The 27,426-nt window shown below is 38.5% G+C and overlaps 2 protein-coding genes and 1 long non-coding RNA gene across 3 annotated transcripts; 2 read left to right on the top strand and 1 right to left on the bottom strand.

The window, feature by feature from the left end:
- Window positions 1–1,705: 1,705 nt before the first annotated feature.
- LOC149008753 (sm-like protein LSM3B) lies at window positions 1,706–9,709 on the bottom strand. Its single transcript, XM_089163324.1, has 3 exons — window positions 9,425–9,709; window positions 7,225–7,320; window positions 1,706–2,030 (listed from the first exon to the last, which is right to left on the bottom strand). The coding sequence occupies exons 1-3, from the start codon at window positions 9,539–9,541 to the stop codon at window positions 1,950–1,952; spliced, it is 294 nt and encodes a 97-aa protein (XP_089019450.1). The 5' UTR covers window positions 9,542–9,709; the 3' UTR covers window positions 1,706–1,949.
- A 218-nt stretch (window positions 9,710–9,927) lies between these two features.
- LOC149008752 (uncharacterized) lies at window positions 9,928–14,219 on the top strand. The gene is made up of 3 exons (XR_016174683.1): window positions 9,928–9,999; window positions 12,234–12,299; window positions 13,627–14,219. It is a non-coding gene; the product is annotated as an uncharacterized LOC149008752 (long non-coding RNA).
- Window positions 14,220–22,050: 7,831 nt separating this feature from the next.
- On the top strand, window positions 22,051–25,782 carry LOC149008751 (trihelix transcription factor DF1-like). The gene is made up of 2 exons (XM_089162287.1): window positions 22,051–22,841; window positions 23,593–25,782. The coding sequence occupies exons 1-2, from the start codon at window positions 22,495–22,497 to the stop codon at window positions 25,142–25,144; spliced, it is 1,899 nt and encodes a 632-aa protein (XP_089018413.1). The 5' UTR covers window positions 22,051–22,494; the 3' UTR covers window positions 25,145–25,782.
- Window positions 25,783–27,426: the final 1,644 nt, after the last annotated feature.

The raw sequence follows: 27,426 nt of genomic DNA, 5'->3' as shown, positions 1-27,426 counted from the left end.
GAAATAATTGGATTGGATCGTTGGGCTTGGGCTAATAAATTCTACTGGGCACTAGGCACTGGGCCAGGCTTGACTGAGTCAGCCAACGAAACAATTGGATTGGATCGTTGGGCTTGGGCTGATAAATTCTACTGGGCATTAGGCCTGGGCCAATTGGATCGTTGGGCTTGGGCTGATAAATTCTACTGGGCATTAGGCACTGGGCCAGGCTTGACTGAGTCAACCAACGAAATAATTGGATTGGATCGTTGGGCTTGGGCTGATAAATTCTACTGGGCACTAGGCACTGGGCCAGGCTTGACTGAGTCAGCCAACGAAACAATTGGATTGGATCGTTGGGCTTGGGCTGATAAATTCTACTGGGCATTAGGCACTGGGCCAATTGGATCGTTGGGCTTGGGCTGATAAATTCTACTGGGCATTAGGCACTGGGTCAGGCTTGACTGAGTCAGCCAACGAAACAATTGGATTGGATCGTTGGGCTTGGGCTGATAAATTCACGGGCATTAGGCAGGCGGCTTGACTGAGTCAACCAACGAAATAATTGGATTGGATCGTTGGGCTTGGGCTGATAAATTCTACTGGGCACTAGGCACTGGGCCAGGCTTGACTGAGTCAGCCAACGAAACAATTGGATTGGATCGTTGGGCTTGGGCTGATAAATTCTACTGGGCATTAGGCACTGGGCCAATTGGATCGTTGGGCTTGGGCTGATAAATTCTACTGGGCATTAGGCACTGGGCCAGGCTTGACTGAGTCAACCAACGAAATAATTGGATTGGATCGTTGGGCTTGGGCTGATAAATTCTACTGGGCATTAGGCACTGGGCCAGGCTTGACTGAGTCAGCCAACGAAACAATTGGATTGGATCGTTGGGCTTGGGCTGATAAATTCTACTGGGCATTAGGCACTGGGCCAGGCTTGACTGAGTCAACCAACGAAACAATTGGATTGGATCCTTGGGCTTGGGCTGATAAATTCTACTGGGCATTAGGCACTGGGCCAGGCTTGACTGAGTCAACCAACGAAACAATTGGATTGGATCGTTGGGCTTCGGCTGATAAATTTAAGCGCTCTTCGTCTCTCTTTATCGGAGCCCATTAATGATTGAGTCGCAAACTGTAATCTGGTTCGATCCCATACTGATAAAACCTGTAGGGGTTTAAGGATAGAATCGGGATCGGCAGTGGATCGGATAGCTTCGGTTGGTTGATTCAATTCCAATTCTTGGAACCCTAGTCACATTTGTCATAACCGCTGCATTAGTTCAGGTCCTGACTCCTGAGTCCTGCCATGATTTTGGGTCAAGCTGCATCAAGCCACAATCATGCCCATGGGATACATCATCTCCTTGCCGGAGTAAGAGGCAAATTGCCCGGCTAACAAGGTGAATCAGGCTACGTTCACCCAAGAATTCAGCTTTTACTGGGCACACCGCAGATCCCACTGACAGTAGGTAGGAGTCACGATTAGGATTGTGGATCTCTCACATCCTCGACCACACATTTAGCTGTGTGATGATAACACAATCATCCCAACTCGTTCCAAAAACCCTAGGATTAACCCCTCAGGTCTGTTATTAAGTTCTACATACTCTGATGGCAGCCACTCCTAACCATCTGGAATGGGTTCCGGTCATATCCAACTCCAATACAAACCGACTGATTCAATGGATCCACGTCGTTTTTGAGAAAAGAAAACCAATTTTTTTAATAGCTTTCAACCATATTCACTATTAGCATACGTTGAACATTAGTTACGGAAGAATCAATCCCTTGCGTTAGAAAAGGCTTCAGAAAATACTGAGAAATTACACACCAATCTCTGAAGGCAAACTAGTTCAGTTACAATTCCCTCCTCAAAAGTACATCTTAAACATTGTTATGTCGCGGTTGCCAACTCAAAATAACTCCTTCCAAGTGCGACCTCATCATTCTCATTTCTCTAATCAAGCAGTCCTCAATGGTGGAGAAACCAAAATCACACCGTCTCCCCTGACAAAAAGAAACGGGACAGTGCGTCTTGTTGTCTGATACAAAAACAAGTTCAAACATTGTTATAACAAAAATACTTCGAAAAATAAAATTATTATGCTACAATATTCAGAGTGCCTGCACAATAGATCATCATAAATTCATATATAGGATCCCTTTACTTGTATTAGCCTATTAACCATCAGGAACCTGTTTGCTGTCTGTAGGTTTCTTCCCTCTTGCCCCTTATTCATCCAATTACTAAGGTGTATAAACTAGGGATCTTTACCTAAGAGTTACAACTAGGATATTTTAGTTCAAGAAATTAAAAACTAAAATAAAAAAGCTCGGGGACTAAAAACCACACACACATAAACTCATCCTCTTCTACATTAGGCAATAGGTCACAGCAACTTGATACTTATAAAGACAACTGAGAAACCGGTAAGAAACAATAACAACCCACAAACTAGGAGTCAGATGGACCTCCATTTCTGGTCCAGAGAAGAGTTCAGGACAGAAAACAGTATATAATCCTGCAGAAAGTTAACTAAGTACTATAAGAAGACACAACTGATGACCATGATAAAAGCAAACGCTGGATACAAAAAGATGAGAAGATAAGAAGGGAAATTATCAGAGATCAATGGCCTGCTAGAAAGCCTTTTCTGCTAGTCCCAAACCATGGATCCCCACCTTCAGTTGTCACTTACTTCACACCAAGGGCTATGACTGATTCAACACAGTACACAACTCACATAGAACTCCTTTCAAAAAAGCATCAAATCTGTGGGCTACTGTCCCCGTGGTTTTGATTTGTAATAACCAATGAACTGATTACAAGAACAGAAACTCTCCATTTCGGCTGCCAAAAAAACAGGTCATACCAGTGCACAAGGCTCCCATGTCTAGTAGGGCCTGAGGAGGCTCAGATGTGTGCAGCTTTACCCCTGTTCCAGCCTTACTTAGACCATGTCCAATAGTCCCATATATCCCATCAGGACTTCAAACTTTCTAACTCAATGAACTAATTTGACCCAAGAAACTAACCAAAACCAGTTCCTAAAATTTTTCCATCTATGTGATCTGCTTCACTTTCCTTACCCTAGTTTTAGCTAAAATCTGTTGACTAATCAGTGAGCCATCATTTCTGTGTCAGAGTTGTTCGCTACACACCAAGCAATACTAAACTACTAGACGGATTTGTCACTCACTTTAGGTGATAAACGATAAATGACATCCAGACTTAAGGGTGCTCTTGAGGAGATTTAAACCATGGCACAAGCCCTTAAACCAAGTGCCAAATAGAAACCCAGTTAGTATACATTAACATTTATCATGTAGGTCACAAGATTATAAATTTTGATGAGACAAGCTATTGACCACATGGTCAGCCTGCTGACTGCAAAGCGAGAATAGTTTGAGGTCTTATCTGTTTTTCAACCCACTACTCGTAAAGATCAGTCCAGATAAACTATTCCATTTGACCTTTCTTCTAGCTCAGGTTCTATGTATTCCTGGTATCATCAATTTTATCCAATGTTCTAAATACAGTAATGATCTTCTTACCAAGGATTCTAATTTGCTCCTGACAACATGCAATTTTCTCATTACCGTGAATCTAAAGATTCCTTTTGTGAATCTCATGTCACCTCCATTTCATTTGCAATGGGACTAATTATCGTCATTTTCTCAAACCAGAAACAGGTAAGCTGCAGATCATGCTAGGAAGGCAAAGAAAGATGAGGAAGTTGTCACACAGCATCCCATACACAGTAAAGCTAGTAATATGGTCCCCCAAATCAACTAAGGATTGAAATCAGTTGGAATGGAAACAAACAGACAGAGCGGTTTCTACATCACTGTGGATCCCTCAAGCTGTACTTACAAATTCAGGAAAGCTACTCAATACATCTTTTAGTTGGACTCCATTACCAAACCCGAAATCCAATATGAATAGGTTAAGTGACAAAGGACAAAGTAACCCCCCCCCTCCCCACTGAAACCATTATAACAACAGAAATAATCAATCTTGTTCCTTTTTTTAAAGTGATCCAGTAATAATCTCCAATTATATACTGAATATTCCCATCAATAACTGGCAACGGCCCCAAAATCTAGAAATCCACCTCAGCAATTCACCAGTCTTAGACTAAAACTATGACTAGAATTTCTTAACTCAAGATTTGAGAGCTTCTTTTCCTCTCTTACTTTTCAGCCTAGTGCACTCCCCTGGCAGCAAAAACAGCCACTTTTAGTTCCTAGCTGAAGATAGACTGGTAGCCCATCTACAGATCCCTTTACAGCCTCTGATCCTTGGATTAAAAGAACACCCAATTTCTATCTTCATATGGACTCCTTGATCAACCAGTTGCATAGTCCTACTATATTCAGCTCACACCCCTCTGCAATTGCAGTCGTCTTAATAAAACTGGTTTTCATCACTTTAGAGTTAACTTTGATATCACCCAACATTCAAGTTCTGTAGTTTATTTATTTATTTTCAAGGCTTATATGTCTGAGATCATTTCCAATATGGAAGTGCAAATTGAATAACATGAGGGAAATGAATACTCACCATAGTCCGAGATATGAAAATACAAGATGGATAAAATGAAGGCACTGAATACTTGATGAACGCCCCAGACACATTCATAGGCTGGGATGGAAAAGCTCCATCCTTAGTTCATTCAACATACTGTTATCTAGGCCCAAGTTGACCATGATCACTCAATTCAGCTTCTTCATTGAAGAGTCTATACAATAAAACATACTCAAAACCACCGAATCCTGACTATATGGTTTTTGATTCATAACCCTCTCCCTCTCCAATCAAAGACACTGTTAGCTTCTCTTATTCCTTGGTGGGAGGGGGTGAGTACCTTAAGTATTAATCCTTGCATTCATGGTTGCCAAAGCATCTGCCAAGGTGCCTAAGCCCATTTTTGTGTCAAGGTCGCCTTGGTTTACATTGCCCTCTATCGCCTTGTCACCTTGACAACAATGCCCGCATCTTTAAATTTCCAACTCCTTACACTACACTGATTTACGCCAACAGTCCCTACTGTGAATAAAGCACAGTTAAAGTTTCATGTTGGCAGCTAGTGCTGTAAAAACCCAACCCAAACCTTTTAGCAAGAATATAAGAGTTCATGTCTCAATAGTTATTTTGCAACACATTAACATTTGAAAGGCCTTTACCATACCTCCATCCAATTACTTATCCAGAGTACATAAAAAAATTACGTTGTTGTACAAGTAAAACCACCATGAGTATAGAATAAAGAGTTTGAAGATAACCTGAACAATTTTACCATCTCATATTGATCACTGAAAACCAATCCTGCACTTTTTGACCCCAAGGGGTTAGCACAATTGGCAAAGACCAACACCTCGCAATTAAGAGGTCATGAGTTCAAATCTCCTTGGGGTTTCTCCCCCCCCCCGCCCTGGAGAAAATCATAAAATACATATATTTGGAATGATTTTCCCCTAAAATATACAGACATATTCTTCCCAGTCCAATTTGATTCTATAGACCGCAAGGAATCCAAATGGATCCAAGCTATTACATGACAAACAAGATGGTATCTATCGTAATCACAGCACCCAAACAGTATATTCATTATCCAATTAAATAATTCAACTATGTTTTTATAACATGTTCTTGGCTTTAGTTTCAAGAAGGAACAAAATTGAAAATTTTAACTCAACCATGAATTTTGGGGGTTGGTTTCAAGTGATTTTCAAGGCTTGATTGTTCAAATTAGATCCCAAAACTTCTAGGAAACCCTATTTTTTGCACCAAAAATGCTAGTTTGACTTTGGACCCTAGTTTGGTAGTATATGCTGTAGACTAGACTCTATGGATCTATAGATTGGTCTGCAGTGTAGATGTTTAACATATAGAAAATTGGACGCCATTCACCAAAAGTAATTACTTTAGTGTTTCCCAGTTTTGTTTTGGAATACGGTATACCTTAAACTTGAAAATTTTGCACAAATCTTCTAACAGTTGGTAAATTTTCAATCCGAAGCATTTCAGTACTGCCAAAACCCAAGATGTTTTTTGTAGTTTCTTATCTTTTCTGTTTAATTAATTAAAAAAAAAAAAAAAAAAAAGACTGCCAAAACTTTGCTTCTTGGTTGTAAGCCAATAATCACAAAAACCCATGTATTCCCCATCTATCCGACCAAGACTGGCAAAATTCACAAAATGGGTCAAAATTTCAACTGAAAACAATATATTTAGTTGAAATTTGGCTGAATCAGTGAAATGTCAACCAAAAAAACTGCAAAATATACACACCATCCAAGGCTTGACTTCAACAATATGTCGAAACCAAAACCTCTCAAGGAATTTCAGCCAGACCTTGGTCCATGGTTAACATTGCATATGTGGTAAGATTATGTGTTATAATGAATTTGTTGGGATAAGGTAATGGTTGCTGTTGTTGTAATGATGTTGAAGTGAACTGATATTCTTATATGCCATATCCTATTGGCTTTGTATATTTGATGAACAAACAACCTTATGTGGCGTGAAGATAGCACGTAGGAAAAAAAATTATCTTCAACTCATGAGTAATTTATAAAAATACATGTTATGACAACATTGACAAGTCTGAATCTACAACTCAAGCTTATAATGGTAAGTTATCAAGTTCATCAAGATTTTAAAGAAGTTCACAAATCGAGAGATTAAAGCAATACAACAAAGAAACTCAAAAAACAATATAGAAACAAAATAATCCGGTGGCAGATGTAGCATCTTTAACTAATATTGTTTTAAGATAAGAGTAAATAGCGCAAAATTTTCCCTCATAACCCATTTGGACAAGCTCATCAGAACAGTTTGCTATGTGGAGGTATGATCTACCATATTCGACTATTGGCCCAAGACTGACAGGGAGGTTTTGCTATGTGATGGTCGTGACTATTACTAACCATATCAATCATTTTTTTTTTGTGTGGGGGGGGGGGGGGGGGGGGGGAAGTACAGTTACAAAACTAGGCATCCAAATAAGGTGCCAGATGCCAGGATACAACTGTTTCGACAAGACAACTCATGGAGCCATAAATAAAATACAAATCGAGGAGCCATATAGTCCCTTTTTTCCAATAAAAAAAAAAGTGTTTGCATATTACCAACCCAACTTCACTTGCCCTCGTAATCCGAGATTGTGTCTATGTATTGGTTTCCAAAACAGAGAACTAATTGATGCAAATGGGGGAAAGAATATGACATACCCGAACAATCTCTTCATAAGTTTCATCATCAATTTCTACTGTAGTAATGATTTCTTCAACATCACCAAGAATCATATTTAAATGCTGATCATAGGCCTGTGTATACAATCAAAAAGAACACAAAGAAACAAGAGTTATAACTACCAAACATGCACACAACAACACATAAAAGAAATTGTTTGATGAGATCATAAGCTAACTAACTCAAAAGTACTTGCATGCCGTGTAGGAGAGAGAAATAGAATGATGTAACCTAAATACAGGGAAAAGGGTTTCCTATCTTTGATTATTTGATTACAGTACATGAATTTCTCAGTCACTAAATTGGTTAGGTAAGTTTCCCGGTATCAAGAATACCAGGCTACTCCAGCTTCAAAAAATGTGGCCAAAAAAAAGGGCCTTATTGTCTAATTGTCTAAATGTGCCATGACAGACAACAAGTTCAGCATGAACACAATATTGCATCCAACCATCAACACATGCCGGAAATGTTTAGACATAATGTTTCTTATCATGTGCAGCTTCTAATTACAAGCATGGATTTTTATGTTGCTTATTCAAATCCACTACATTACTTCAATTAATTAGTACAGTAAATTATTGGACAAACCTTCAGATTGGAAATGCTTACATGGGAATGTATCCATGGAATCCCCTGACTCCAATTGGAGCCCACCACCTATTTATGTTCTCTGTTCTTGAAGGATATTTATAAGTCTATATAATGAAAGTAGATGAACTTAGTGTAGTATAAATGAAGATGCTAAGATGGATGAGTGGCAAAACTAGGAATGATAAGATAAGGAATTATCATATTAAAGTTGGTCTGGGAGTTGCTACCATAAGTGATAAGCTTTGGGAAAGTTGTTTGAGGTGGCACGAACATGTTCAACGGAGACCTATATAAATGCCCCTATACGAAAAAGTGATATAATCCAGATTTAAAGGAACTAGAAGAGCTAGGGGTAGACCTAAGATAACTTTAAGAGAAGTGGTGAGAAATGATATGCATAGCTTAGGCCTTGTATCTAGCATAGCCTTAAATAGAACTGATTGGAAGGCAAGAATCCATGTAGCCAACCCTATTTAGTTGGGACGAGGCTTATTATTGTTCTTGTTGTATAATGGAAGTAGATGGGCCTCTGTATAACAGCAGACATCCACCTACCTTTCTTCAACTTGTCATGTGCATCTTCTTTCTATTAAAGGGCACGGTATTGAATTTTCTTTTTTCTATTTACAAAAAAAAAATTTACTCCATTGTGATCAAGTGGTCAGGGGCTCATGTTTTCACATCATCAGCCTTTTCACAGAGCAATGCTAAGGCTATGTACATTATGAACCTGCCCATACCCTTGTAACGGAAGCCTAGCATACTGGATATGCCGTTAATAAAAATTTTGCACGACTCATCTGATTTTAAACTGATGGAATGCTCTAACAATACTTAATTTCTGTTCATAATGAAGAGGTATATCTGATTTTCAACTGATGGAATGCTCTAACAATACCTTAACTTCTGTTCATAATGAAGAGGTATATCGGTGAAATTACATGGATGTTCTAACTTATGCGATATACTAAATAAATAAGGATTTTCTTCATGCTAGGATGGGGTAGATTGTTCAAAAGAAAATAGAATTACATGTGAAGAACAATAAGGAGTACCTCCGAGGGGGGATTTCAAAAGAAAACGCAGAAAAGCAGGAGCAACAAGGTTTTAAAATTAGGAACGTAAAAATAAATAATAAAAATAATGGACCAGAAAATATAAGAACATGCAGTCGAAAATTAGCCGAACATAAATGCGTACTAAGAATGAAACTCAAACCAGACTTGCGAAAACAAATCCCATGAGAGAACAAGACAAAATCTCCAAAAAGAAACCATACTTACAGCAGGCGTAAGAAAAATAAACCTACGCGGAAAAATTCGATATAGCAATACTAAGACAGATCAATAAACAAGAATGATGGCCACATGACCTACACATATCAATCAAAGAATGAATTCGAAAAGCAGCTAAGTTAGCTAGTGGTAACCATTAACTCGCTTGCAACAACCTTAATAAAATTAGAAAAGAAACATTGTGAAATTGTTGGAAGTAACAAGAGATATTAGAATTTTAATTGTATTTTTCATCAGAATCCTGTCAAATAAAGGAGAGCATAGGAAGTAAAATGAAGGATTTGAATCATACGTGTAGTTTTCCTCTGAGCTCTCTATCAGAGCGAAGCTTGACATAGATACGCTCATCAAGGCTGAGTCTGATGAGATCGAGGGGCTCCTTCACTGTGCTTTCTTCTTCGCTCGCCATACCTTTCCCTCCAACAGCTTTTTCTGGTTAGCTCCGCTCGTTCTTATTCCAAAACAGAGTGGAGCGCTCAAGCTCAGCCCGGCACCCGAATCCTCACTTTTCTCTGCAACTAAAAACAGGGGGTTCGATTTTTGAACTAGGTTTTACATTATGCGGGCAATCATGATTTGAAAAATCGGATCGTCCGATTCAAAAGACCAGATGATTCGTTCCCGGTTCAAGTGGATCTGGATATGAGGATGTCGATCAATCCAGTATTTCACCAATTCATCAAGGGCATTTTTGTCAAAAGCGAAACTACACATGGGCTGTTGGGCAGTACTTGGTAGTTGGGCTGTTGGGCTGTTGGGCAATGGGCAGTTGGGCTGTTGGCATTGACACCTCTTCTTTTCGAAAGCCCTAGCCACCGTCTTTGCGAGCTTCCACTTTTCCATCTTCTACGTAGCAGAGCCGTTGAGGTAAATCGGTCTTCCTCCTAGCATAATTTCTTCTTGTTTTCGTTTCCCCCGAAAATATCTCTTGTTTCTGTGTGTATATACTTTGGTTTTAATCAATTGAATCATCTTCCTGAAGACAAATGATCTCGTATCTGGTATGAGAGCTTGAGAGTTCTTAGTCATTAACAATTTATTATCTTCCCTGTTTTCTGAAATTTTAACTGTTTTGATGAAACGGTAGTGGTTCAATTTCTGACATTTATTTAGAAGCTTTTTCTCTTTCTTGATTATTGCTGAGAATTTTACCCGTGTAGCTCTTTTGATCTTGTGTCACTGGCAGAATGGTAATGTCCTTTCTTGTGTTTGATCATGTGATGTCCTTGGTCAGGAAACTATGTTTTAGAAATCCTTCTCCAACCAAAGTGATATGGTCTGCATTACATCGCAGCACCACTGTCATGGCGCCATTATAATCCTGCAAATGTGATTCATTTCACATTTGTTTCGACTTCAGGGACACTGACATATTGCATTTGAATAATTGATGTTTTCTTTTGATGATGAACTTCAATTTGTGGGTTTGATTGATCGTATGATGGATGCTGTTCTCTTTCCTATGATGAAGTTTATCTTTTGGATTTTCATGGTTTTAGTTATTATTTGCATGAACTTATTTTGCGGATCTAATGAGTCATATGATGAATATTGTGTAGGTTTCTCTTTGATAAGAAAAATTTCGGCCAGATAATGCTATTATTTTTGTGTAATAGTTGTGAGTGTCTGTTATGTGGGTCTGTCATTATCGCTTTTAGACCAGCCGTATTAAACACATCCTTACTAATGCTGTACGTTTTTGATGTGCTGATTTTGTTTGAAAGTATTATTACTGTCTAGCCATTTAATTGCCGTTAAATTTCTGTGCCATTCCTAAACTTATAGATTTTAAGCTTGTTTTTGGATTTTGGGACAATGTAGTTTCTCTTGCTTCGACCCCCGTGCTCTCTCTGCTATCTCTACTTCAACCTCCATTGGCTCCCTCCCTCCTTTTGGTTAGACCCGTGGCATCAGATGGGCAATTCTCTTTTCTCTCTTTGGCCCCTACGAAGTTTATAATACCCGTAGCCCCAAATCCACCCCTTGTCTACTTTCATTTTTTATGGCTCCTGGACTCTTGCCCTCCTCCCTATTCTCACATAGGTTTGGGACTCCCTTCCCACTATTTCTAACTCCCCCAGTGACACTACCATTTGGCTTCTCTCCCCTACCAAAACCTTTACCACCGCTTCAACCTGGAACCTCTTCCGTGCCCATAACCCAAAGCCCCCCCAGCCTCCGCTGGTTTGGTTCAAAAGATGCATCCCCCGGCACTCCCTTACCCTTTGGAGAGCCCTTAACCATGCTCTCCCCACCCAATCCTTCCTTATTGGTTGTTATATCCCTATTAACCCAAACTGCATCCTTTGTTGGAATGACACGGAGGACCTTGACCACCTTTTCTTTGCTTGCTCTTTTACCAGATCTATCTGGGAAAAAGCCCTTTCCCTTATTTGGCCCCGTTTGAGGCAATCATTTGGTTTTGCTAGTGGGTGTTCTTGGTTTCTGAGAAACTTTCCAGGTTCTTCCATTTGCGATCATGTTGGTGAGCTCATGTTTAGTGCCATTGTCCATCATCTTTGGTGGGAGCATAATCTTCGGAGGTGGACTTCTAAATCCCGCTCGAAAGATATGATTTTGAATGCCATTTATTTTGATGTTTCTTCTAAGCTTGTTGCCTCTCCCCATCCCCTGATTGCTAATACCCGAAGAGCCTCTCCCCATCCCCTAATTGCTGATACCCTAAGGAACATGCTTATTGTTGTCACTTGGAGTTTTAACCTTTCTTTCCGGTCTTCCTCTTAAAGGACTGCCTTTTGTTTGTTTCTTTTTCGTTAATACAATTATTTATTCATTCAAAAAAATATATATATGCTTCTTGTCAAATTGATCTAGCTAAGGGAAAGAATTAGTTGCCAGAAAAATTGCACCCTCAATCTTATCAGTTTATTTGCTTCTTTGGTTCCTAAGGGAGACGCATTTGCCTTCTATTTAATGTTTGATAGGTTTGGTAAAACCTGGACTCACTTCAAAGAGAAAGGAATCTTTCAGTAGGGATTGCTTTACAGTGGTGCTTTAATCTCATTTCTTTATATCATGCATAAAGAATATTTGGAGGCTTTTTTCTACTCATGTCGCATGTCAATGGTTCTTTTTCACAGGAGACTCATGAAGAGAAGAAATTTAGCTACACTATTTCAACATGGGTGGTTTGATGTCATTATTTGGTGAGTTTTTCTTCTTGTTCTTTTTGCCTTCCCTGAACTCCCCCTGCCACCTGGCATATTGTACATAGAAACCCCAGGGGTTAGGACCTGAAGATCTGAGTTTGCATTCATTAGTTTTTCAAAAGTTAAGTGAGACTGATTAAACCCAGATGTTGGCTGTACATCATCGTTGAATTGACTTTTAATGAATGTGTTTTTTTATCTTTAATATACAAGAATTCTCTTGAAATAGTGGATATTCCAAGCGGGAAAATAGAGGTGTTTGAAAATTATTGACTGTAGATACAAAAGCTTGCTGCTCTTGATTATGTGGTGTGCTTTTTAAGGTAATGAAACCCAATGCACTTGCTTTTTGTGTTTGACATGAAATTGACTGTGAGAACATTGAATACAATTGGATGCTTTGGTCATATTTTGTTGTCATCTAGCTCTTGTTGTGGTTGATTGCGACTGTAATCAAAGTAGATATCACATGAGATAAGCAAGTTTGAGTTACAAATTTTTCTTGTGAAGAAAGACTACTTGTTTACAGATTTGGATTTGCAATGTTATAATACACTGGCATTTCCTGGAGATTTCTTCAGGGCCGAAATCAGCACAGTGCTAATAACATTATTGATTTACGTTTACCAAGTGGGCAAATCATTGGCCTAAAAGGATCTATTTGAGGAGCCCACAAGTTAGATTCTTTTGGGATATAGGGATAAGAACAACTTCGTCTGATATGGACTGATTCCACCAAAACACATACGACTGCTGATTCAATAAAATGGGAAATGTCTGCGTCGGTGACCGCCTGTATGGTGTGTAACCGCAGGCGGTGGTAGTGGTTATGTTTATCATACCCATTAGGGTTTTCTGGTTCTGTGGTTGTCATAACCAGTATTCTGAAGGTTTATTAGGTTCGACCCATCCCTTAGTCTTTGTTTTTTTCTTTTTGTTGGGTGTTTGTGTCTGTGTTATCTTTCAATAATGAATGAAATGTTTGAACTTTTGACCCCAAAAAAATGAAAAATGAAAACATTTTGTAGAATCTTGATATTTTATTTGGAAGCCCATTATATATTTGCTAATAAGATCCTCAACGAGGGGACCAAGAGCTTACATTGCATGTCACATTCATGGGTGAGTATCTAATTCAGCCTTTTTCAGACGACTTCGTCTCTAGGTGACATTGGATAGAATTTTCCAATTTAACATTTAAAGTCACCAATTAAAAGATGTTTTCCTTCTCTGTGATTGGCATGCAAGAAAGATCATTCAGATTTCCTAGATGATTTACCAAACTCGATCAAATCGCTTGACTCCCAAAGTATTTTGGTTGCAGCTGCAAGTCAAAGTAATTAGGTTCTCCATGGTCTATGGCCCCCACCTTGCTGATTAAGCTCTTATAAGGTAGTGTAATGGATAAAATCTGATCGAAATATTCAACTTGAAAGCGCCAGTGATGAGTTTAGTTTTTTCTTTTTATTTTATTCAAAAAAAATATGTTTGATGATAACATTATAATATTGTATGATGCAGTGGCTTAGATTAAAATTCTCTATTCAACAAGAGCGAAAGATAGAGAAAATCTCATGGTTTGAGAACGGATACACGAATCATTTTAGGTTGTGTTTGGTATGCTCTATTGGATCAAATTCTAGTAGGTTCAGAAAAAAAAAAAAAATTTTTTTTTTTTTTTGAGTTGTATTTTGTATTGCGTTCTATACCTAGGATCTACTAAGAATTAGATACATCAAACAGCATATTCTAATATTTATTTGAACCCATAGTGGAGTCGTGCTTCAGTGCTACGCATTTAATGCGCAGCATACAAGTCACAGTGCCCATAGTGAAGGTGGATGTGCTTCTGGCACTAAGACAGTAGTCTTCTATACAAAGGCAGTAAGTCCATGGAGGTCTTGAGCTCGACAATTCGTCCTTCCACGTCTTCACCCCCTCCCTCTCCAAATTTGTTGGGCCCATGGGTCCACCTTGTGACTGGTTTGATGATGTTCCCAAAAAAAAAAAAAAAAAAAATCCATAATGAAGGTTTCCATGGATGAAATAGTCTGTGAAATCATGTGTGTGTGTTTTCCGGCTTTCGGTGGCAATTTTATGACTATGATAGTTGCAAACTATCAATGAAGATGTAGATGACAAATTCCGGACCCAGCCGGTTGGATCGACAAAACCGACCGGTCTAGAGTCCACACAAGATCAAACCAAATGGAATCTTCAACGGGTTGGTTTTATTTGAACTCTTATTATGAAACTGATAAAAGCCTGAATGACTGGGCTGACCTATCCTCATTGTATTTGGTTGACTCTGGTTCGATCTTCATGAGACCAATACTGGTTCAGCCAGATGAAACCAGACTGAATCGCTTCACTGACACATTTTATGGGTTAACCGAGTCATATCACATGAGCTCACATACTTGGGCCTCTGGCCCATTTACCTCATTTTCGCAATTCACTTCTTTCTTGTGTTGCAAAGGCCCAAAAACAGAATGATGCTCCAGAAATTTAAATTAAGAACCAATCAGGAACCAGGGGTTTCAGTTACTGGACCGGTTAATTATTTGGTTGGACCGATTTACAAAAGTGACCGGTTTAGATCTTAGTTTGTATCGTATGCTAATCATTTGAAATTATTAAAAAACATTATCACATGTCTCATGTTAATGGCTTAAAATATATAGTCATCCATAAGAAGAGAATTTTTTAAACCATAATCTTCACCTAAAATCATAAACTATTCTAAAAAATTCTGATAAGCAGATCTACAGGTAAAGTAAAATTTTCTGATTTAGGTACTATCGTCCAAGCTCCATGACTAGAAGCTAGCTAGAAAACAAAACAAAGTCATCGATTTTTATTTTTTTTTCAAGTAAAAATATTCCATACCAAGCCATAAGATGATTGAGCTGTGTGGTTGGCATTTAGAAATTAAGAAATATTTCTAGCCAACAAGTAGTAGGTGAAGCACTAGTCACAGATCATCAAGCACTAATCTCTCTTTCTCTGTCTGTGGGATACACTACAATTTAAGGTTAGTTAATTATTGGTTCTTAAGTGATATCATGAATTCTCCAGGGTAGATGATTTGGCAAAAAATTAATACCTCATATAGTTAAGAATTCGAATCTCTTCAGAGCAGAAACTACTTTCTAAGGATGTAGTCAAGGTACACATAAACTGACCCAGACAAACTTCAAAATAAGATAAGAATTGATCATATTAGAATTGGCTTAAGAAAAGATTCAATAAGTGATAAATTAGAAGAAAATTTTCGAAGTGGCACAACAACATTTAACTGAACCCTGTAAATACCCTTGTATATGCATAGCTTGGGCTTTATATCCAGTATGACCTCAAATAGAAGCGAGATTGAAGGATAAGAAAAGACAAGACCTGCTAGATTTATATATTATCAATCGAGTATTGAAATATACTCATTGAATTTGAATGTGTACCACCACATTATTATTTCGTGACCACAGCACTTCTGTACATGGTCATAAATACCATTTAATAATTTGAACAAGATATCTCAAGCAAATAATAAATTTTTCCAATGAAAATACAATTTTTTGGGCCTCCTATTTTAGAGATTAATTAGAATGGGCAAAGTCGCATGTGATGTGTTGGAATAGGACTATAGACAACTTGGAAGGTAGTTTCTACGTGGTTCACAAAACCCAGAATTTTCATGAAGAAATAAAATAATTAAATGACTCTCTAGAAAAAGACAACAGTATTGACTACATGATTCATTTGTACTAAAATATCTTTTCCAGCTAATCTTTACAGCTCCATTATTTTTTTTCAAAAAAATAAAATAAAAATCCACCTGCGGTGGAGATGAAATCTTCAGGTTTACCCTTAAATAATGGATCAATTATGGACGAAAATTTAAAATAATACCCTACCCTTGATTCTATTAAGTTTAGTGGATACACATATCTATTTATTTATTATTTTGTTTTTGAGAAACAGTTTTTATTAAAAAAAAAATATAGAGAGATATGTACACTATATTATCAAGGAATTTAAAAACAAAATCATCGATATGGACTTCACATGAGGACCACATGACTGGAAATAAGAGAAAGAGAATCACCGTAAACGTTCATATTATGTCATTAGAAAAAATTTCTCATGTATATGGTATTTTATATTTACAATTTTCCTTTGAGAAGTAGTTTTTCCTTTGCTGCTTCATATATGCTACATATAGAAGTGATGAAGAAGAATATCTCAGATGAAACTCTTTATTACCTTTTCTCTCCTCCTGTTTCTGGTTATTGTTTCGTTGAAATTCTTGTTCTGTTTGTTTGTTTGTTTATGAATGCGTTGAAATCCCATCCTCTCAATAAAGAAAAATGTTATAATGATTTTTTGTTTTACTAATAGATGAGATAATAAACAAGTTAACTTGCCCATGAAACGCGTTTGGAAGCTTTTTATTTTGTGGATCAGTTCTTTCAGATATCTTCACTGACAGCTCATATTAGAAGTGGACACGAGACTTCGAAAGAAAGCAATAAATAAAAATAGCAAAGCAAGGTTTCCTACGCCTACGCCGCCAATGTGGGAGGAATCTATACACCTTACATGTGACAAAGACGTATGATCGATTCTGCACACCGGCATCGTACGCTTCCTTTTTTTTCTTTTTCTTTTTCAATAAAATAAAAACATTTTCGGTTGTAATTTGTAAATTAAATACGACCAATCATTGTAGGCTGTCATTACTATGAGATTGCCAGAACCTCCATGGGCCTCCACTTGTTTGTTAGGCCCATGTCTTTTCCTTCGCTGCTCTCTTGTCCCTTACCACCACTGACAGCTCCTTAGCGGTTGTAGGGCAGCTTTGAGGTTAAACCGGAAAATGGTATGATCCAGGCTGGCTAACCGGGTTCAGTCAAAACCAGACTAACCAAGACCCTCTCACATTTATATTCTTAGCACGCTGCCGGCGTGGTAATCCACTTGGCTAATGTTTATGATATGGAAAGTATATATGACGTCCAAGCTATTTCAACCCAAAAAAACAAAGAGGAAAAGTTAAAAAGCTAAAAAGAAGTGTTCGCTCCTTTATTTAGGGGTTGGTTCAATTTGCATGGTTAACCATCTCTAAGACGAAATCATCACAAAAACCATGTATTTTGAGGGTGAGGAATCTACACTGCTTGTACATGTATTTCAATGTCATGTCAAGTCATGGGTGCGTGAAGGATTTTCTTCATAATTTTTGTAGAGAGAGAAAACCACGTAATTGAGACGATAGAGAAGGCAAGTCTGGATCGTCAATAGATCAGGATAACCGTCTGTGCTTTCGACGCACCTCTCCATTGCATATATAGCCTACACATGATGGAGCTCATTAAAGATTTCAATTCTAATTCTTCTTATCAACACTCAAAGGTGGACCCTAGTCCTATTGTATAGTGAAAAATTGCGAGGAGAGTGTAGACATCTACTCTAATGGCAAACACTCCCAAGTTCAAAAAAGGCGAAAGTGTTGGTAAGAATAAAGAATTTCCAGTGCCTAAATCCTAGGCATTGATACATGATATTCGTGATACATGTCAATACAAAGATGTTTTAGCATTTATACCTTCTCCATCCAATGGTTAAAATGCAGATATAATTTGTTACATAATGTAATACATATGTGCTTGTACCAAAAGGAAAGTAATACATGTGTTATGATCTTCTATAAGAAATTAGTTTAGTTAGGAAAAATCAGCACTAAATGGTTTGAAGTCAAGAATTGGAATAAAGCATAATATTATTATTATTTTGAAATTGATAGCTTTGCAAATTAGTTGTATATGATTTTTTTTTTTCTGATAAAAACAAAAAAGAAAGAAAATTATTCCTTTCCAAGCTGGTCCACCAAGTTATGTTACTTATGAGGATGCGTCGAGCCAGCTATATGATAGAGTTAAATATCACGTGCTTGCCATGTTACTCCACATGCGGGACTTAATCTGATGAGAAATAATTTGGAAATCCAACGGTCAGCATGTGTGGCGCAGCAAAGCCAAAGGTAACACACAAAGAATGACTTTGGTTTTCAACTACAGTTTCTTTCTCCTTTTTAAATTTTTTTTAATGTTAAAATCATTGAGAAAGAGAAAGAGAAAGAGAAGAAAAAAGAGAGAGAGAGAGACAGCTTGACAGGTAAGCAGTAGGCTGATTAACATGAAAGATTCATCATAGTTAGACTCCACTTTAATTGTCGTTAAATTTATTTAATCCCAAAATAATATTCGAGAAGATTTTCGGTGGCATCTCTTCAAAATAATTGAGATGAAAAAAACACACACTGCCACGTAAGCTCATCTCTCTCTCTCTCTTTCTCTCCCCCCACCTTTCAGACTTTTAACCTTGCAAGTTTCTTTTTAATTGGAGAGAATGTTAACTCAGCTAGCGGCATAGATAACTACATCAATCGGATGTGATAAAACAGTATCTCAATATATATATACCATAATATGCATAGGCATTGGTGGAAATTTATTAAATTCATTTTTTACAATAAAATGATAAATTTTAAAAAATTTTATCTAATCATATTTTCAAGATTTCAGATCCTCTCCACCCAACTTCCCCAACGCTCGCATAAGGGTGCCCTACTTATGTCAGGCCTTATGTGAATATTGAGAAGATGAGGGCCCGGGCTTGGGCTTGTTGGGTTGAGAGAATCTCCATTCCTCTTTTGATGTGTAAAAATTGGAGAAAATTTAAATTCCGGCTCTATCCCTGATTCATGCATTGGCGTCGTAGCAAGAGTCTACCCTACGCCCTACGCAAGCGTTGCGTTGGGAAAGCCGCTTCTCCTGTTGTCCTATCATTAATATGCAAAAGGAAGAAAGAGAAAGTTAAAAGATATAAAAAGTGAAAGGGGCAGAGCGGAAATAAAAATCTAGATTTAACGAAAGAACGTGGCTTATCGTCAAGGTATATAATTACGTACACGCAGCAAGAGTCAGTCAGGAAAGAAAGGAAGCCCTCCTAATTTTAGAAATAAATGTTAATTCGAGTCATCTCATCTCAGCATCGCAGAGATTGACATTTACCCTTTGCCGACCTACCACTCTTCCCACTTTACCCCTCACATTCTCTCCAAATTACTACTCATGTCCTTCTCACCGCTTCAACTTTCCAGCCATCACTCTTCGGCTCCAGCCACTTCAAATCTTTCACTTTTTACATCTTTGCCCTTTCACCTTTTTCAATTTATTTATTTCTGGAATTAAAAAATAAAAAATAATAATAATACCTTGAATTCACAATGTGTGAACCAGATTGGCTTGGTAAATTATTCTGTAACCACATTGAATACGGTAGCTCCACTGGCTAACTAAATCGGTCCCATTTGATAATTTCCATAAATTGCATTACCAGTTCACATGGCCTACACCGAAAAATATTACATGTTTGAATTATTAAATCATATCTTGAGAGGAGACAATTAAGAGGGGGGTAATTAAAGTAGGCCAAATTATTTGATTAGAAATTTCATATAACTTGTCTAAGAGTAGAAGCAAGACAATTAAAGTCCACAAATTTGATGGTCACGATCACTTGTAGGTCCCTGCGGGTCTCCGTGTATGCACCATGGCCACAATTTCACTCTCATCCACCATGGGTTGAAATGTGAGAAACGCAATGGGGGCCACCGAGGGCACTTTGGGTATAGAAATTACCCAAGGTCAAAAATTATAGTGCTTGATACACCATCATTTCTCTTTTTTTCTTTTCTTTGGTAAATATATAATACGATTTTTCAATGAAATTTTTTTTTTTTATCGCATTTGTAAGTGATGTGTCTAATAATTGTTCTACTCTTGGGTACCTGTAAAACAATTGTCAGATGTGAGCCGACTTAGCAATCAATAAATCATCTCCGAATGTTAAATCAATTAGTGAACTACTACAGAGCTTTGACAAGTTGTAGAGCCTAGTTGAAAAATAATAATAGAGGGAAACAATTCAGATCACTTTACTTTGTATTGTACTTCAGTTTATATAGGGTTTACCTCTTATTCTCGATTGTTGGATTTATTCTCAATTCTCCTTAGTGGCTTTTCGATCGTAGGGTTTTCTTCCTTAATGTGAGTCTATTACGGTTTCTATATAGGGCACGATCACCAATCCCCAATTTGATGGGATCACTCCTCTTTCTGTAACTGTCTGGCCCCTTTTATGATACTTTTAGTAATAACTCTTGAACTAGTCCCGACCAAATAGACCTGTAAACAGATTGGATTCGGATTCGAGTCGGAGTCGGTCGGATACACCAATATCTGAATCCGATTAGCAAATCCGTTATCCGAATCCGAATCCAGTAAAAATTTAGAGAAGGCATCCGAATTCGAATCCAAAACTTTATCGGATATCCAATAATAATCCAATTCGATAAACTATCTGATTATTAATTGATAATTGTCACTTTTTTATATTTTTTTATTATAAATTTCTAATTTCCGTTTACCGAATACCACTATCCGAATCGATTTACTGGTATCCGAATCCGATTAGCATCCATTTTTAAAGAAAAAAATGTAAAATACTATACTCTATCCGGATATTATCCGATCCGATAAACAATTATCCGAATCCAAATTTGGTTGCTTAGCGGACCGATATGAATATTTTCTGTTAAAAAAAATTCCGGATATGAATACCCTTAAAACGAATACGAATGCAAATTCGAAAGGTGGATTTTGGCTATCCATTTACAAGTCTACGACCAAATGGCTGAGCCGACCGTGGTTTGACAAGGTTAATTATTTTTTACTTATCAGTTAGTATCTTCTTTAATGTGATTTGCTTAGCGAACCTATTCCATGTCATAGATCGATAAGAATTCCAAAACCATTGAACCAAGGTATGGCTAGCAAAAACATGAAATCTTCACAGAATTCTCTAGTCCTGCTTGTTAATTTTTTTGGAAGTAGGAGAACTTTTATATACAAGGGATAAGAGTATTACATATGCCATCTACAAGGGTCGAACCATAACCTCTTCACTAAGAAGTATGAGTCTTTACTGCTATACCGACCTTGCAATGGCTAATGTCTCAATGCTTATTGGTTTCTGACCTCACATGAAACTACCAGTTCAACTCTTGCCTTTACACAATCAAACGTTTTTCGAACCTGATTCAAGCACTTTCTATAATATTTCATCGATACACTCCACCGTGCCACTTGTTTGAAGAACCGACTCAGTTATTGTAACTTTAGGAGATTTCTTAAACCGTCGGAAATCCCGGAAAATCTTTTATGATCGCACCTTTAAATTGCTCTCGTCTTTACATTCAATAAATTCCTAATCTTGCGCGATACGATACTCAATTAATGCACCTCTTTTTTTCTTTTCTTTTTCGTTTTTCTTTTACTCTCTTCTTTGGGGTAGAGAAGAAGATGATAAGATTATCTTTAGCCCCCTTACCCCAAAAAAATAATAATAAAGAAGAAAAAAATAAATAAAAGAAAAACTACTGCAACATGAATCATGTTGGGTGAATGAATGGAATGGAAGAATGAGAAGTTGTGAATATATATAAAAAGAAAAAAGAAAAAGGGTAAAAATGAGAAATTACGAGGGGTAGAAAAGAGAAAAGATAAAAGAGAAGAGAGGAAGGAAAGCCGGAGAAGCTGAAAACGCCGAAAAAGCAAAGCTGACCTACATGGGTCGGCTTTTTAACTATATTTAGGTGAAGAGTTCGGACAAACAAAAACCCACACTTATTATCACCATCGTCGCTATCTGCAGCTGTTGTTGCTTTGCTGATGACGAAATTTCTCTTCTCTCTCCTCTCTCTCTTCATCTTCTCTCATTTTCTCTCACTTTCTCTCTTCCGCTCCATTTTTGTTTTTTAACTCCTCTTCCTGCCGTTTTATTATGGGTTTTACTAACGACTAAGGGAACCCCTACCTAAGGTCATGTTCCTGTGTTCTTACAGAAAAAGAAAGGAGTTGGAATTGAAGATTCCATTGCAGAAAGACCAAAACGTCCGTCGTCGAACCGAGGGAGAAGAAGAAGAAGAGCAGGAGGAACAACAGGAAGAAGAAGAGCAGGAAGAGCAGGAAGACGAAGACCCACCTCCTGAATAATTCCCGATTCTGCAGCTAGCAAACCCAATTGAATTCACCTTCTCTCCTCTGCAAGAATTCTGTCAGAATATTCTATGTTGGGGGTTTCTGATTCCTCGGGAAATTCAAGTGGGGTTGCTGCCACCACCACCACCACCACCGCCCCTTCCGCCGGGAATCATGAAAGTGGTGTGGCTGTTGGCGGGCCAATTACAGTTGGAGGTGATGGATGTGATTCTGCTTCTGGAAGTGGGCTTGGAGGTGGACATGGAGGAGGAGGAGAAGAAGAGAAGCTGCAGAGAGGTGAAGAGGGTGACCGGAATTTTACCGGAAATCGGTGGCCTCGTCAAGAAACCTTGGCGCTGTTGCAGATTCGGTCTGATATGGACGTTGCTTTTCGTGACTCCACTCTCAAAGGCCCACTATGGGAAGAGGTTTCTAGGTACTTATTCTTCTCTTCGCTTTTTTTTTCTTTCTTTTGTTTTTTCAAATTATTCAGTTGGGTAGCTCAGATCTTTGAGGTTCAGGCTTGTTTTTTGATTCGGTATTTATGGAGATTCCGAGATCTGTAGTTGGGGTATTTTAAGCGAATTTCTTCTCTTGGGATAAGAGGGAATTCAGAGACAAGAAGGAAAATTAGAGCCGGTGGAGTTGAAATTTTGGGCTTCTGTGCTATGATCTGCATCGTCATTTTTCTTTGTCTTCCACTTGATAAAATCGAGAACTAAGTACTTTTTGAAAGATGGGTTCTCTCTTTCTGGAAACCTTCATCTATCAAATCACCACCTCCTCATCCTGGGCTTTGCATGGTTTTCGTACTTTCTCTAGTCACTTCCTTTTTTCTTATTTAATTTCCCTAGGCTGCTTCTTTTAACTGGTGAGATGAGATGAGATGAGATGAGATGACTCGCCTCATGGAAATTAATCCACAGCCTCAGTGGAAGGAATTCTCCTTTCAGTCCTCTTCGATTGATTCCATGGCTGCTGCTTCTTTCTTCGGTCCTGATTGGTTCCTTCTTCCAGTGTGAACTGTAAATGTAAAGTCTCCTTTTTTTTTCTTCTTCTTTTCTTCTCATTATTGGGATTAAATTGAGTTCCATTTATTCTGTTTCTGGGTTAGAATTTTTGATTTACTGTTGGTGATTCAATGGAGACTTGGGTTTTTTTTTGGTTGTTTTGTTGTTTTATCACAGGAAACTTGCAGAGCTTGGATATCAACGTAGCGGCAAGAAGTGTAAGGAAAAGTTCGAGAACGTTTACAAGTATCACAGACGCATCAAAGAAGGACGAGCTTCCAGAGCTGACGGCAAGACCTACCGTTTCTTCGATCAGCTTCAAGCTTTAGATCATCATCACTCAACATCATTGTTACTTCCTCCGCTCTCGCCGTCAAAACCACGACAATCTCAATCACAATCACCGGCAGCGGCGCCGCTACCTTCTCCAATGCCAACGACGACCGCCACCCCATTAGCATCAGCGCCACCAGCACCAGTTCCAGCGGTAGCAAATGTCTCTACTCATACCACCACTGCTGCTGCTGCTCAGACTGCTACTGCTACTACACCAACCACAATCACTGATCCAATGACTACTTCATCTATGGATTCATCTTCTTCCTCCGAAGAAGAATCCGGTGGTGGCAGCCGCTCGCGAAAGAGGAAAAGGAACCAAATGACAGCGTTCTTTGAGAAACTAATGAACGAGGTTATCGAGAAGCAAGAGATGCTACAGAAGAAGTTCTTGGAAACGATAGAGAAACGCGAGCGGGAAAGAGTAGCGAGAGAAGAAGCTTGGAAAGCTCAGGAAATGACGAGGATAAATCGAGAGCACGAATTGATGCTGCATGAGCGTTCTGTTGCTGCTGCCAAAGACGCTGCCGTAATTGCGTTCTTGAAGAAGCTCTCCGAACAGACAAACCCAGTTCAATCTACTGAACTTCAATTGCAATTGCATGAAACCCAAATCCAATTCCAAAATCCAAAACCAAATCCACCAAAACAGCCCTCAAATCCAGCTCCTCCTCCGGCACAGCCAGCACATCCAGCGCAGCCATTGAATCAAGCTCAACCAATACCGGAAAAGATGGTGGTGGATATGCCTCGGCCGGCGACGGATAATGCCGCCGGCGGCGACAGCTTTGCCGGCTCATCGAGCAGTTTATCTTCTCGATGGCCGAAACCGGAGGTTCAGGCTTTGATAAAATTGAGAACCGATCTGGATCTCAAGTACCAGGAAAATGGGCCAAAGGGTCCTTTATGGGAGGAGATCTCAGCTGCCATGAAAAAACTTGGATACAACAGGAACGCCAAGAGATGCAAAGAGAAGTGGGAGAACATCAACAAGTACTTCAAGAAGGTGAAAGAGAGCAACAAGAAGAGGCCTGAGGATTCCAAAACATGTCCTTACTTCCACCAGCTCGATGCGCTCTACAGGGAAAAGAGTCATCATCATCAACAGACGCCGCAGCAGAAGATGGATAGCAACAGCAGCAGCAGCACAGCAGCTTTGGGAGGCGTTGGAATGGGAGCTTATGCAGTGAAGCCTGAAAACATGGTAATGCCGCTCAGACAAGAACCGATCCGGCCACAGTCAGATGTGGAGAGCGATAATAACATGGTTGTGGAAATGGAGAGAAACCCAGAACAAGACGACGAAGAAGATGGAGAAGACGAAGTCGAAGAAGAAGGCGGAGATTACGAGATCGTGGCCAACAATTCTTCTTCTATGGCAATTGTCGAGTGAGACAAGATTGAGAAATAAGAGAAATTTCTCAACTCTCAAATCAAAAGAAGAAAAGAAGAGAGAGACAGAGAGATAGAGAGAGGAATTGGAGAACTCCATGTGGGGGTGGGTGTGCCATTTTGAGTGACTGAAGAAGCTTTGGGAAATGGGTCAAGTTCCAGAAGCTGTCGGGATTGGTAAAATGGGTCTCTAAAAACTGATTCAGATACCTCTGGAAGGAGGAGGAACTGCATTTGATCCTCCACCATTAATCTACCTGAACCTGGAGTTCCTTCTTGGCATGATATTCGATGATTTAGCGTAAGGTGAGTATTATATTATAGAAATTTATTTATTATTTATAATCTTTGCTTAATAAAACTCCTGTAATAGAGGTAAATTCCATTACAGAATAAATTTGGGTCGATGTCATGTTTCAATAAGAACAATTGTGGTGTGAGGACGGATTTTCGTGACGTACAGTAATAGTTAGATCAACTGATTCTTCATCATCATATGCAGTGGGAACTGGAACCTGAAGAAATCGATAAATTTTCCTTTCTCTTTTCTGTTCTGATCATCTTCTACTTTCTTGCCTATCTCTGCTGCGCTTTGCAATGGATAGAGACCTGTGGCCTGTGGACTCTCTCTCTCTCTCTCTCTCTCTCTGTGTATAGAGAGAGAGAGAGAGGGGCTCTTTGTGTATGATAGAGAGAGATGCTTTGTTAATTTTGAGGGCAATTTTGTCGTTTAAACAATCTCAGAATGGTCCAAACTTCCACTAGTAAAGAATCTTTGCTTGGATTATAAGAAACCCTTCCATCGCATGTAAAGCCTCTGTTTAGCTGTACTTATATCTTGCTGAATTGCCCTTCCTGGCTTCCCATGAGAGCATCTTTTTCCGGTATAATAACAGCTTTCTTCTCTTACCAAGTAACATTCTCTACCCATATTACTATTTGCGTGGTCCAACTCAATCATCAGCTCTACCCAGAATTTTTTTTTTATATCTGTTTTCCAGTTTTTGTGGTCAATTTTTTATTTTAAATTTCTGACTTTCTCAGCCTTTTTCTCACAGCGCACAGCCTTTATTTTGTCCCCAGCTTTTGACATGATTAGAGTTTGGTGTGGGTTACTTGTCAAAGATCTAAGAACTGGGTTCCAAAAATAAATCAGTTTTAACTGACATTTTATATATATCAAGAGAGCTTTTTTCTAAACATATACAACTTTTTCAGTATCAATTACTGTTGTCTAAGGTTCAAATTTCAATGGGCATCGGCACTGTTAGATTCCCATGAACTTAGTGCGCACACAGTGATCATGCATGGCCGGCCTGTTCATACTTGAAGATGGGCCACAGTGTTTGAGATTTATGACTCAACTTAATACCTTTCGATATATAAGTTAATTATTATACTACATATATCTAAAAGTTGAAAGGATAGTGTTTCAAATCAACAAAGCAACAATTCAAATCCCCCATTAGGCCATTGATTCACCAAACCTCGATCACCACTTGCTTAGTGGGATTCCATAACACTTATCTAAGCTAATACGTTTTAGATATCAGTAAGTCTACTTTACCATCTCTGAGATTTCCTTCCTTTCTTTTGTTAATCCTTTTTCTGGGAATCTGATCTGATCTCCATTAGTTCTTGTGGCAGCAGAGAATTTATAACCAAAATGAATGCCTTGCTAGTACCCCTGGAATAGCAGAATGTGAATGAATTAAGGAGAGTAGTGGTACTATTCTTGCTGGAAACCATTGAGATATCATATACGTTTGGTAAAACCCACCATAGGACAAGAGTACAAGACATGCCATAATGTCTTTGGGTATCTATCACAATAAGGGCACCGACCAAGTCATCTAATTAGCAGCATTTGCTGGGGACCCAATATTTCCTCTAGTGGTTTTGATATGTTGAATCCATTTCTTCATCAATATAGCATGGAGAACTGCCCATGTTGGTGACCACACACTTCAAATGGTTTGCCATTTTGTGGCTGAGGTACTGTTACACCTAACCAGCTGGTAATTGAATGTAATGGCAACAGGAGATGATCACCCTTAGTTACTTTCCTTGAAAATGGAAGAAAAATTTTCTACTGAAAACAGGAACTTCTTGGGTTTTCATTTCAGAAACCAAACTGTTTTGAATTCAGTTTCGTTACCTTTTGACAATTATTTCTTTTTCCAGTTTCGTGCATACCATGAATCATGAGTCCACATTATGTTAAAAATGTTCAATGGTGGACTTGGAAAATCATGGCTTTGAGGTTGGCATGGCAAGAGAATA

Source organism: Hakea prostrata, chromosome 7 (genome assembly GCF_041222555.1).
Source record: "Hakea prostrata isolate BN-2017 chromosome 7, UWA_Hpros_2, whole genome shotgun sequence".
Taxonomy (NCBI): Eukaryota; Viridiplantae; Streptophyta; class Magnoliopsida; order Proteales; family Proteaceae; genus Hakea; species Hakea prostrata.
This window is presented reverse-complemented; position numbering and strand designations above follow the sequence as displayed.

Coding starts and splice junctions, on each gene's coding strand:
- LOC149008751 (XM_089162287.1), top strand. CDS start 22,495: ATGTTGGGGGTTTCTGATTCCTCGGGAAATTCAAGTGGGGTTGCTGCC. Junction 22,842..23,592: donor CTATGGGAAGAGGTTTCTAG/GTACTTATTCTT, acceptor GTTTTATCACAG/GAAACTTGCAGAGCTTGGAT.
- LOC149008753 (XM_089163324.1), bottom strand. CDS start 9,541: ATGGCGAGCGAAGAAGAAAGCACAGTGAAGGAGCCCCTCGATCTCATC. Junction 7,321..9,424: donor AGCTCAGAGGAAAACTACAC/GTATGATTCAAA, acceptor TTGTATACACAG/GCCTATGATCAGCATTTAAA. Junction 2,031..7,224: donor CTTATGAAGAGATTGTTCGG/GTATGTCATATT, acceptor TTTTTGTATCAG/ACAACAAGACGCACTGTCCC.